The sequence below is a fragment of the Typopeltis vanoorti genome, chromosome 8, assembly GCF_054136105.1.
Source record: "Typopeltis vanoorti isolate ZY-2024b chromosome 8, IOZ_Tvanoo_1.0, whole genome shotgun sequence".
NCBI classification, from domain to species: Eukaryota; Metazoa; Arthropoda; class Arachnida; order Uropygi; family Thelyphonidae; genus Typopeltis; species Typopeltis vanoorti.
Window position 1 is genome coordinate 10491022 of NC_143556.1, and position 13154 is coordinate 10504175.

Here is a 13154-nt window from a genome sequence, read left to right on the forward strand (position 1 = left end):
TGACATACCCTTGCAAAGTGATCAGCCAGTAACTCCTATTTCTTTTTGCTTCTGTCACCTCCTGACCATCAGCATTCATCTGTAGTCTTTTTTACTTGCCATGTAGAAAAAGCCCCCCTCTCCTATTCTGCTGATATAATCTGCAAAACATTTTTTTCATCTCCTGCTTAATGTTATTCATCCATTTTAACTCCTGATTTATCCAGCTTAACCTGGAAATGCAGTCTACTGCCACAATCCTTGCATTTTCTTATACCATGCCACTGCTTCCAACTGCATCTTAAGTTACATAATCACTTGTTCTGTAGTTTTTTTTTTTTTTTTTTTTAAATGTCATCTCTTCTTTGCTGGCTCTACCTAGTCAAAGCCAACACAATATGGAGTTGGTCAGCAGTATAAGGAGCTTACATTTATAGTTAAGTGATATAAATAGTTCACAAATTTTTGGTTATCAAACAGATTAATACAGGTCTTCTTCTAAAAATAGAATTTTAATATAATAGGGGAACTTTGTTTCTTGTCCAAGAGATAAAGACTGCTTTAAATTGCGATGTGACTTGGAAAAGAAGTTAACCATATCAGTACAGCAGAATTCCAATAATAAAGAACTGATTATATCAAGGTATGCTTCCTCGTCATGTTTACATCAAATATATATTACTCAGAAGTGGTTTATACTATATGCTTTAAAAAAATGAATGTGTTATCCTTCACTTTGCTAAGTAGCTTTCAGTATAGATTTGACAATATTAAGTTTACAAAATTAAACTTTATTAGACTATAATAGTTTATTTCCATATATGTAGATGTTGTGGACTCCTTATTTCTCCTGGAAGATATCTAAAGCATAGTGACATGTATGCATTAGAAGGGGTATGTAAGTTTTTAAATTACCATATAAACATGCACTGTTATCTTGTTTTTTTTTTTTTTTAAATATTTCAACTTCTTTTTTATAAAAAGATATTTTTATTATTCAAATTTATACATGATAGGTTGTACAACTTTCAGAAAGAAAAGGTTAAAAATGCTATTTATTAAAAATTAATCATCCTTTCTTAATGTGATAGTGTTTAAATAATTGAATTCACAATTTACTATCTACTTACTAATAGTTCTCTTCCAGATTACTCTGTTACTTGTCAGATCTCCAATATCACCAAATTCTACATTTTGTACTTTTAACATTGCTAATTTTTTCTTATTTCATATAAATTTATTCATGGGGTTCCTCACTGTAACTGTTTTGCTTATTCTGCTATCTGTTTCCATATTTCATCATCAAATTCCTGCCATGTATCCTCAAGGGGTGTACAGGATATGATAGTACTACATGAAAAATTTACATCATTACTAACTTCCTATCTACAATTTTCCTGCAAATCAGTCTGTTACTTGTTAAGACTCCAACATTATCAGATCTTAAAGATACCAAGCAATTTTAAACCTGGTTTTATTCCATTTCCCAAGTAAGCAAACAGACAAACAAGTCAAGTTTGCGCCTGCAAGTGTTACAAGTCTAGCTGACCCTGCATGTAGTGCAAGACCAAGGCAACTCATGGTAAAAGTAGAATAAGCTCTGATCACTAATCTTAATATTTACCCTTAATGCAAAGCACATCTCCTGGAGGAGATGTATGATGCTTTGTATTAAAGGCAAGGGTCTACTACCCAGACCGGTTTCGACCTTTATTGAGGTCTCATCAGTGGGAGCCAAGCTAGAAATACCAAGATATTAGTAATACAGAGCTTATAAGTATTTTACCAGAACAAGTTACCATGCCTTGGTCTTGCACTACGTGTAGAGTCAGCTAGACTTGCAACACTTGCAGGTGCAAACTTGACTTGTTTGTCTGTTTGCTTACTTGGGAAGTGGAGTAAAACCAGGTTTAAAATTGCTTGGTATCTTCTGCGCGGTTAGCCTAGTGGCTATGCGCTTCGCAACCATATGCCTGGGGAAGGAGTGTCCTAGGTTCGATTCCCGTCGGTGACGTGAGGAGCTGAAGGATCATCCTCAGCCATAGCCAAGTTAGCCAGTCTTGGGCGTGGACAGCAGGGTTTTTTCCCCAGTTTATTCTGGGGTTTTTCATCCCACAAAGCAGGCAAACTGGCCTTGAGAACTCAACACTACAGGCCATAGGATACACCGGGGCATAAGGCTGACCACCTTATCCTGTAAACGGAGTGAGGTCCAATGATCAATGGACCCTCGACACCGCAAGGTAAAAGAGGGTATAAGGAAGATGATGATGATGGTATCTTTAACATTTATTATACCCAAGGTAAAATACTTTCTACATTTATATCTCCTCTTGAGATTTTTATTTAATAAGGTTAAAACACCTTATGGTAACTTGTTCTGGTAAAATACTTATAAGCTCTGTATTACTAATATTTAGTATTTCTAGCCTGACTCCCACTGATGAGACCTCAATAAAGGTTGAAACTGGTCTGGGTAGTGGCCCCTTGCCTTTAATACAAAGCATCATACATCTCCTCCAGGAGATGTGCTTTGCATTAAGTGTAAATATTAAGATTAGTGATCAGAGCTTATTCTACTTTTACCATGAGTTGCCTTGGTCTTGCACTACGTACAAGACTTGGGAAATGGAGTAAAACCAGGTTTAAAATTGCTTGGTATCTTTAACATTTATTATACCCAAGGTAAAATACTTTCTACATTATCAGATCTTATATTTTTATCATTTAAGGCACCTTTTACTGTATCAATCCACCTATATCTTGGTCTTCCTCCAGGTCGTTTTCCTGCCAACCTTGCAGAGAAGACTTGTTTTGCTAATCTTTCCTCGTCCATTCTGTTTAAGTGACAATACCACCTGAGATTAGCTCTGCTAATGCATTCCTGGATACTGACAATGTCAAGTTCATTCCTAATATCCTCGTTTTTAATATGATATTGCCATTGATGCCATCTGTTTGTGCCTCTAATCTTTCTCAGGACTCTCATATCTGCAGTCTCTAGTCTTTAGTAAAGTGTTTTACAGTTGGCCCAGCTCTTAGATCCATAAGTTAAAACTGGTTTGAACACTGTCTTGTATACAGCTAATTTAGTGTTTTGGCTGATTTCTCTCTTATTCCATATGAATTTATTCACTTAATTTCCTACCATACAAGTTTTGTTGATTCTGTTGTCTATTTCCATATTTAATTTACTATCGTCACTGAAAGTCGTGCCTAAACAGCTGAAATGTTTTACTTGTTCCACAGGTTCTCCATTCACAATGCAGTTGAAATTTTCATTGATTCTGCCTATTTTTATTGTCTTTGTCTTGTTATTGCTGACCTTCATACCATATCTATTACAACAGCTATTCAATTTAGTCAGGGAATCTGGCAGACTTGTAGCAGATTCATTTAGAAGTATAACATCGTCTGCATAAAGCAAAGAGCTGACATTAACATCTCCAATTTTGATATCAGGTTTAATACCACTTTCCTTCATAATGTGATCCATATAGATAATGAATAACAGAGGGGATAATGTAATTTCTTATCTGACACCAGATTTAACATTAAACCATCTTCCTGTACTTCCTTTAATTCTAACTGCTGACTTGCAACTCAAATAAAGACTAAGTATTGCTTGATATAATGCCCCATTGACACCATATAACTGTAGCGTTTTGAATAGCTTACCTCTTGGCACCTTGTCATATTCATTTTCCAGATCTACAAAACTTGAATGCAGATCTTTATTATATTCCCGTGATTTCTCAACTATTTGTCGTAAAGTGAAGATCTGATTCTGATATCCTCTATTTGGCCTAAATCCAGCTTGTTCTTCACCAAGCTTTTCTTCCACAATTCTAAACCATTTCTCAAGTATACTGCATAAATCTTGCTAGGAACACTCAATAATGAAATGCTTCTGTAATTCTCACATTCAGTTTTATTTTCCTTTTTATATATGGGTACTATGAGAGCTTTACTCCAATCATCGGGAATTCGTCCCTCTGTCCATGCCTTTTGAACTATGCACATCCACTGTAAGACTTTTATACCTCCATACTTCAGCATTTCTGGTCGAATATCATCTACTCCTGCTGCCTTTCCACATTTCAAGCCTTTGATGGCTTTTTCTACTTCAAGTATGGATATGTATTCTTGACTGTATGCCTGTTGAGTGTTTTTTACCACTGTGCTATCACTGCTTGTTTCATTTAGCAATTTTTCAAAGTAATTACTCCATACTTCAAGGATATATTTTTCTCCAGTTTTCATGTCACCTTTATCATCTCTAATTCCTTTTACAGCCCTCTTTCCTCCATGTCTGAGCTTCTTAAACAACCTCCAGAATATCTTACCACCTTCTTGATATTTATTTTCTGTTTTCTTACCAAAGTCTTCCCATTACTTTTGTTTAACTAGTTTTACACAGTGTTTAGCTTTCTTACGTTTGTCTCTGTATTCTCTAAGAGCACAAGCTGACTTATTTGCCAGGAACTTTTGATATGCTTTTTTCTTTTCCTTCACTGCCTCTTTAACTTCCTGTGTCCACCATGGAGTTCTGATTTTTCTATCCTTGCTGACAACCTCACCACATGCCTCTTTGGCTGAATCGATCAGGGTTTTCTTCAAGGCTCCACTGAATCTCCAAGATTTGGTTTCTGTTCTCAAACTCTTTCATTTTTTCTTCAATAATCTTTGTTTATGTTAGTCTACAGTTCACATCTGAGACCTGCTCAACTTTTATTCGCTTTATAACTTTCTTAAATGTTATTCTTTTCAAAATGAAATTCATTTTATCCTGCTCAAGACTAAATAGTGATCACTTTCAATTTCAAATCCTCTGTACACTCTTGTGTCCTGCGCCAGGGAGAAAACATCACTATCAACAATAACATAGTCAATGAGACTTTTCTTATTCCTTGCCTCTTCTCTCCATGTGAATTTGTGCACATTTTTATGTTGGAACATGGTATTAGTAATGACCAGTCCATGTCCTGAGCAAAAATCCAACAGGTATTTGGCATTATTATTATCTTTGCTCTTTTCTCCAAATTTTTCCAAAACATTTTTGTATGTCTGACAATCATTTCCTACTCTGCTATTCAGATTCCCAACAAGGACCAACTTTTTCTCTTTCATTGTGTCAGTTGCTTTCTCTAAGTTTCAAAAAATTCCTCCATATCTACCTTAGTAGAGCCTTTTGTGGGACCCTGATATTTGCCCACATTGCTCTACTTGAGACAGCCTGCCATTCAAGAAGATTAGCCTCGTATTAATCGTTGAATACTATGGCTACTCCTTTTTTTTCCTTGATTGTCATTGCCTGAGTATAACATTGTGTATTTATTGCTCAGAAAGATCTATCCAGTTTTTGTCTTTTTTGTTTCAGTCACCCTTATTATGTAGATCTGGTACTTATCTAATTCCTGAACTAGCTCCATTTCTTTGCCATTCAGGCTTCTTATGTTGATAGTACCCATCTTTAACTCTGGTGATGTCGAGTTTGGGTGTGTTTTCAGATTTGTTCTAGTAAATGACTTTTTGCTGTTTTCCCTGGTTCCCTGGCAGAAACAACAGAGGGTCTTGTTTAACCGGCGACGCCCCAGCCAGCATGAAATTCTGTCATGTTGTACCATAATTTTGTATTTTGGTTTAAGCTGTTATGTCATGACATTTCCTTAATTTTATATTTTTATTGTGTTCTTCTTCCTATTTTATTAGTCTTAAATTATCACTGTGTAGTGTTATCACTTTATCTATGTACTTCTATGGTCTATACTCATGAAACCATCATAACACTGCACTCTCGCATTTACTGTAAAATGTATCAAGATAATTGGCCGATTCTTAGGTTGATTAAGTATATTAAATAATTAACAAAGGGTAGACATCTCAATAGAGCCCTATCCTCAGTAATATTGGTCTGGATTCACCTCCTAATTCAGGTTCTGGCAATATTTATTTGATCAAGCTGCACCAGCCAGATCCCTAGGTTAGAAATTCCTTTTAACCAAGGAGTTACCTTCAGAAAATATACTAAGTTGATCAATTTACTAATTGCTTCTTATCTCCGTTTATCTAATTCACTTTATTTACTTTAGTTGGCTGTTGTGGTCTCTGTCAAATAATTCTATCCTGCTCAGATTCAGATATTAGCAAGCAGTGCATTGGATTAAATTCAAGGCACAAATCAGGTTAAGATATTCAAAATACATTTATTAAATTCCTATGGTTACACATTTACAAGAATAAACTTAATTGGAATATAGGTATCCTAAGTAAAAGGTTAAGCATAGCAACTGTATTTTATACAACAATTTAAGCATAGGTTAATTCCATAGCACAAAATTTTGTGCTATGGAATTATTTCCTAATGATATTTCCTCCAAATATCCTTACTAGTGTACACATTCTCTCCAATTAATTCAATCACATCGGTAACTTTATAGATCATTACTCACAACAATTCAAACTACAATTCATTCAATTAATTACTTGAGAAATAGCCCTAAGACTTAAAACACTGAGTTCTGAAACATAACATCTCTTTTCTTCTATGTCACAATATTCCTCTCTTTCTTAACAAAGAATTACAAAAGGTTTTACATTACCATATTTCTGGAGGTATATTCATTCTGTCATCTTATCCTTACTTCGTCCAATGGAATGTCTGGTCTTCTTCTAGATGATTGTCTCACTGGCTAGGCTTAGACTTCATTGTTCTGCCTTTCTTTCCCATCGTGGACTAGAAACAGCATGGCTCGGATCGATCCACGTGGACACATGGCGGTGAGTTCCTTCAAGCTTGCTAGGAATGCTTCCGATTATCTCCTCGTCGATTCCTTCCGTACGACATCTCGAAACGATAGCCGTGAATAACTACACGCTATTGATAAGATCCCGAACTCGCCAAAACTTCACAAGAAAATCCAAAGCAAAACAGACAAAAGACTCCTTGAAAGGGGGACAAACCTTTTTTATATCCACTACCTTTGGCTCCCTCTTCACTCCCATATCTTTCTGCCCAGCACCCTCTTTTTGTACATGTGTCATTTTTTCTATTTGCGTCTTCCTGGAGAATTCTGTGCACGTGCCACGTCTTCCTGGAAAACACTGAGCACGTGCCGTCCCGCACGTAGGCAAATTGCAATTCACCCGAGGTTTTCGTTAGTGGACTTTGAACTTCTGTTACGTGCCTTAACATATATCTTATAAAGAATACTTCTTCCATTATAAATTCTTACAAAAAATGACATCGTTTACCTTTAAGTAATATTACATAAAATAGTACTAGCATATGATTCATTAAACAATTTGTATCTTTACCTGTGTACAAGCATTATCATTGTTGTTTAGCTAAAACTTGTTGAATCCTGAATAAATTATTTCTTTAAGGAAATCTTTTCATTCAAGATCCAATAAGAATACAATTTGGTTGGCTAAATCCCAAATTGCCAGCCCATCCTCGTTCGTTCAGTATCCAGGTAGATACTCAACAGGGTGCACCACGAGAAGGTGAGGATTGGACATTAGGTCAGAAGCCCTGGTCGGTTCTGTGCATTCGTTTAAAGGCTACATGGAGGTCTCCTCTCTGTTATACAGCTTTGACCCTTAAGCATTTCCATATTTAATTTGCATTATTACCAAAAATTATGCCTAGATAGGGAAAATGTTTTACTCCTTCCATAAGTTGACTGCTGAGAATGCAATTAATGATATACACGTTCCTACTTAATTTCATGTTTCATCTTATAGTCCTGAGGACTGTAATTATATCAGGTTTATTTAGGAGTATAACAACAACATCATAAACTTCCTGATAGGGATCCTCAAGAGGTTATACAGGATGCTCTATTCAGCGCTGGCGGAAGCGGGCATTCAGAGCATGCGGTGCATGTGGGCGCCGCTACAAAGGGGGAAGAGCCGCCGGGGTATGGTTCATAAGTTCATTTTTAAGAAACAAAATTTTTATCATAAAAACAAAAAATTCTTAGAATGATCAATATTAAAATAAATAAGGCCGGATACACCGAATAAAAATTTTAAAAAATTGTATATAAATTGTATGTTTACAATTTTGCAGCGAGAGCAGGCTAAATGCTTGCCTGGAGATGTTGTAGTCTACTGCAGTCTATCTAAAGTGAAACGGTGAAAGTTTTTTTTGCGCAGAAAAGAATTTTCGTACAAAACATTTGTTGCTAAGTAACCAGTCATATGATATGACTGGTTACCTAGCAACAAGAGCCTACTGACAGTAGCGCAGTGCGGACTATTATTTCGTCTCTGTGTCATGTTGTGTAATAATTTCTTGTGGGTATAAAATAGAAATGGAATCAAAAATTAAAAACTTATCCGGTGCACAAAATCATAAGCATCATGCTGCGAAAGAAGCAGATATTAAGAAACAAACTGGGGCTCTTAATAAATTTGTTAAAATATTAAAATATTCTGATGCAGATTGTAACCAACTCGATACATCAGAGTTGACGAACTATGCATGTCATCCAGTTTGCATGAAAGGTACTATTGAACAAGACAACAAGACACATGATTTAAGTGAAAAACAGGAGAAGATTTAGTTGTAGTTGACCACGACACTAACACATTGTTAGTCTCTATAAATTTAGAAGATCCAGGTGAATGGGGAAATATTGATGAAAAATTACGAGTTATTTTAATTGAAATGGGGCCTGTTCAAAAGAAAAATATAATATATCCCAGAGATACATATGTTCATAAATTTGGCGACACGTTTTATAATGGAAAAATGGAAAACGGGAAGCTCATGCCAAGAACATGGCCCATTTATTCGAACTTTAAATTCTGTTTTTTGCTTTTGTTGCAAACTTTTCGCACCTACTGAATCAAGTAGTCTTGTAGAAGGTTATAACGATTGGAGAAATGTAAGTACAACTTTGCATAGACATGAGACTAGTTTAACTCACATGAAAAATTTCTTAAAATGGAAGGAACTCGATAAAAATTTAAAAAACAAAACTATTGATTGCCAGAACTCAAAGCATGTATGAAATGGAAAAGGAACATTGGACGAGTGTTTTAGAACGCTTGATTGAAATTATAAAATTCCTTCTTAGCCAAAATTTAGCTTTCCACAGATCATCTGATAAATTATATGAAAGGAATAACGGCAATTTTTTAAAATTAGTCGAACTGTTTACGAAGGTTGATCCCGTTATGGAAAATCATGTTGAAAAGGCCCTACAAGGAAACAATAGAATATGCTATTTGAGTAAAGACAGTCAAAATGAAATATTGGAAACTTTAAGTAATGCAATCAGGGCAATTTTATTATCAATTCGAAAATCTAAATATTATTCCATAATTTTAGACTGCACACCTGATGCAAGTAAAACAGAACAAATGACCATTATTATTTGCTTTGTTTCCTGTTACAATGGAATTGTGAAGATCAGGGAAAATATTTTAGGTTTTGCAGATATGTCAGATTCCACAGGACGTGGTTTATGTGCAACAATAATGAAACAACTGGAAAAATGGAACATTCCCATTGAAGACATGCGAGGTCAAGGGTATAACAATGGGGAATATGAAAGGGAAAATATACGGGCTCCAAAATTGGTTTTTGAACAAAAATCCTCAAGCTTTTTACGTGCCATGTGCTGCTCATACTCAAAATTTAATCATGAACGATACAGCCAAAGTGAATGCAGATCCAATTAGTTTCTTTGCAATTATTCAAGAAATATACAATTTCTTTTCATTCTCTCACAAACGTTGGACAATCCTTTTAAAGTTCGTAAAATTTCACATTGAAACAGCCATCAGAAACGCGATGGGAAAATAAAATTAATGCAATCCGCCCTCTACGATATCAGTTAGGAGAAATTTACAATGCGCTTTTTGAAATTTTAAATAATGAAAATTTTAATTAAAAAACTCAGCATGAAGCACAAACATTATGTGCTAAAATAAAGGACTACAAATTTATTTGCTCTCTTATAACTTGGCATAATTTTAAAATTTTGGTGCGATACACAGAGCTAAAAGACAACTGGAGTGTATGGAAAAATGTGTGTTGAACGTACCGACAAATAACCGGCGGAAGTCTGTGACGGCAAATAATAGAATGTTCGTAAACGTCAATAAAATGAAGGAGCGAGTGCTGTATGGGGATTCGCTATTAAGAGGCGTAATAATTGAGAGTTTCACGAAGTCGTACCAGCCAGGTGCGAACATAAAGGATGTCAGCGAATCTATTCGACTGCAAAAACAGAGGGTGAAAGAGATGATAATCGTGGCAGGAACGAATGATTTGAAAGAGGACAAAATGGAAATGATAGAGGATGTGAGGGAGTTGTTTGAGGTAGCAAAAGAGAAGAGTGAGAGAGTTAGGATGGTGAGTATCTTACCGTGGTATGACAGCGAAGTGTTTAGAAGGAGGGCCATAATTGCCAATGACTTTATGCATGGGTTATGCATGGAGAGTGGTGTGGAATTTGTGGATGTGTGGAATGAGTTCGATGGGCGAAAGGACTTATATAAGATGGATGGGTTACATTTGAATGGAGTTGGTGTACAGAGACTTGAAAGAGTGTTGATGAATGATGTGGAAGTGGATGTACAGACTCAGGGAAACTAGATTTATTAAGAGGGGGGGGAGAGTAGATATGCAGACTTTAGGGAGACAGTTGAGTGTGTGAATGAGTATATTATGCCAGAGCGAGTATGACGGACAACAAATCAGAATGGGATAGTTAGTATAAGGCATCAAAGTAGGAATGGGACAAATGGGCGTCTACGATTCATGTACACTAATGCCAGGAGTATTAGGAACAAGAAGGAAGAGTTTTTGGCCATGGTTGGCACTTCCAGGCCACAGGTTGTCGATATTAGTGAAACATGGCTGACAGAAGATGATAAAGCTAGTTGGATTGAATGCGACGGGTATAGCGTGTTCAGGAGTGACAGGGCGAATAAAAAGGGGGGAGGAGTGTTACTGATGATAGCTGATGAGCTTCAGCCAAGGAGTATAGAAGTTGAACTGCAGGATGGGGGAAAAAGCACATTTGAGGCTGTTTGGTGTGAGATAGAATCTAGCAGAACAAAATATACAATTGGGTGCTGCTACCCAATTGTATATTTTGATCGGGTGATGGAGTGGATGGTGGGGATAGTATGCATAAGCAAATAGAAGAAATGAGTGGAAGGAGGGTAATTATTATGGGTGATTTCAATTATGGTAACATTGACTGGAAAGAGGAGAGGGCACATGGGAGGAAGGAATTGGATTTTATGCGGTTATTAAGGGACGACTATCTACGGCAACATGTATTGGAAAATACCAGGGGGCAGAGAGTGCTGGACCTAGTAATTGCAACTGAGAATGTGGCTGTAATGAACATGACCATGTTGCCACCAATTGGTGAGAGTGACCATAAGGTCATGACTTGGGAGGTGGCTAAAGGAGTCGAATTTACAATTAAAACAGAGTACATGTGGAATTACCGGGCTGGTAAGTATGACAAGCTTAGGTGTCTGCTTGGCTCAATGCCATGGCATGTAAAACTGCAAGGGCTGGATGTTGATAGTGCATGGGAGGTGGTTAAGAACTGTTTGCAGGAGGCAATGGTTGACTGTATACCAAGAGTCCGAATAATAAATCAAGTAGGGGTTAAATGGATGAATAACACTATTAAGCTTGAGCTGCAAAAAAAGAAACAATTGTGGAGGGAATTTAAGGAGAAGGGTGACCATCAGGCGCAGGAACAGTATAAAGCTCAGGCCAGGATGGTAACAAGGGTGGTAAGAAAAGCAAAAGCAGATTACGAAAGGAAATTGGCCATGCAGGCTAAAGAGAATCCCAAACAGTTTTTTCAATATGTTGCAAGTAAAAGGAAAAATGCTCATGGTAGAATGATCTTAAAAAATGCTGAGGGTAGGGAGGTAACCGAATCAGTCGATATTGTGGAATTACTGAGCGAGCACTTTGCAAGAGTATATCATCCAGGTGGTGACTTTGCAGGAATGGAAGAACCAATAGCTTATACTGGAATTGTGATGAATGAAGTAGAGGTAACTGGTCTATTACAGAACCTCAATGTCAATACATCTGTGGGATTGGATGGTATACCAGCTCGTGTCGTACGTGAAGCGGCCAAAGAATTGTCAGTGCCCTTGACCATTTTGTTTAATTTGAGCCTCAGGACTGGGTCAGTCCCAAGGGGGTGGAAAGAGGGGAAAATAGTTCCACTGCACAAAGGTGGTTCCAAGGCTGCTGTTGAAAATTACCGGCCAATCAGCATAACAGGAATCATTATCAAGGTCTTAGAGAAAATACAAGATTGGATAGAAGAAAATGGGATACTGTATCGGGGACAGCACATGGTTTTGTGAAGGATAGGTCATGCCTCAGTAACTTGCTCACGTATTATAACACGGTGACGGCTGAACTGGATAAGGGTAATGGGTTTACAGTGATTCTACTGGACCTTGCTAAGGCCTTTGACATGATACCACATGGAATTATAATCAGTAAATTGCAGCATATGGGAATGGACATAGGGTTGGTGAGATGGATAGGAGGGTGGTTGATGGAGAGATATCAGAGAGTGGTTTACTCAGGAGTAGAGTCCACAAGATGGCCTGTGACTAGTGGTGTGCCACAAGGATCTGTTCTTGGACCACTGCTGTTTAATTTGTTCATAAATGATATAGGAAAGGATCTGAGAGGAACAGTTCATTTGTTTGCGGATGATGCGAAGTTGGGTAGGGCAATAGTGAATGCAGATGACGTCAAAATTTTGCAGGATGATTTGGATAGATTGGAGGTCTGGGCTAAGGAGAATGGATGTCAATTTAATGTGGCAAAATGTAAGGTTATGCATTTTGGGGTGAAAAGATTGGCGGCAGTTTACTGCATTGGTGGAACCATGCTCCAGGAAATTGATGAGGCACGAGATTTAGGAGTGTTGGTGGATAAGGAATTGAAATTTAGGGGACACATTGCAAAAGTGGCCAAATCAGCTCTTCAAATCACTTGGTTGCTGAAGAATACATTGACAAGCAGGTTATTGTTCCTCTGTATCGAGCCTTGATAAGACCCCATCTCGACTACTGTGCTCAGATTTGGTCACCTAGGTTTCTTCTTGATGGGGAGGAGGTGGAGAGGATCCAGAGGCGAGTGACCAAGATGATAGCAGGTC

The 13154-nt window shown here is 37.1% G+C and overlaps 1 protein-coding gene across 3 annotated transcripts in view; it reads left to right on the forward strand.

Annotated features, from left to right (window-relative positions):
- The window catches only part of LOC150103728 (rab GTPase-activating protein 1-like), a 473281-nt gene that overhangs the window by 147691 nt on the left and 312436 nt on the right, over positions 1 to 13154 (forward strand). For all 3 annotated transcript variants that reach the window (XM_090397129.1, XM_090397130.1, XM_090397131.1), the window contains 2 exons: positions 504 to 622; positions 807 to 873. In XM_090397129.1, the coding sequence (XP_090253255.1) occupies positions 504 to 622; positions 807 to 873 (186 nt within the window). The remainder of the gene's footprint in view (positions 1 to 503; positions 623 to 806; positions 874 to 13154) is intronic.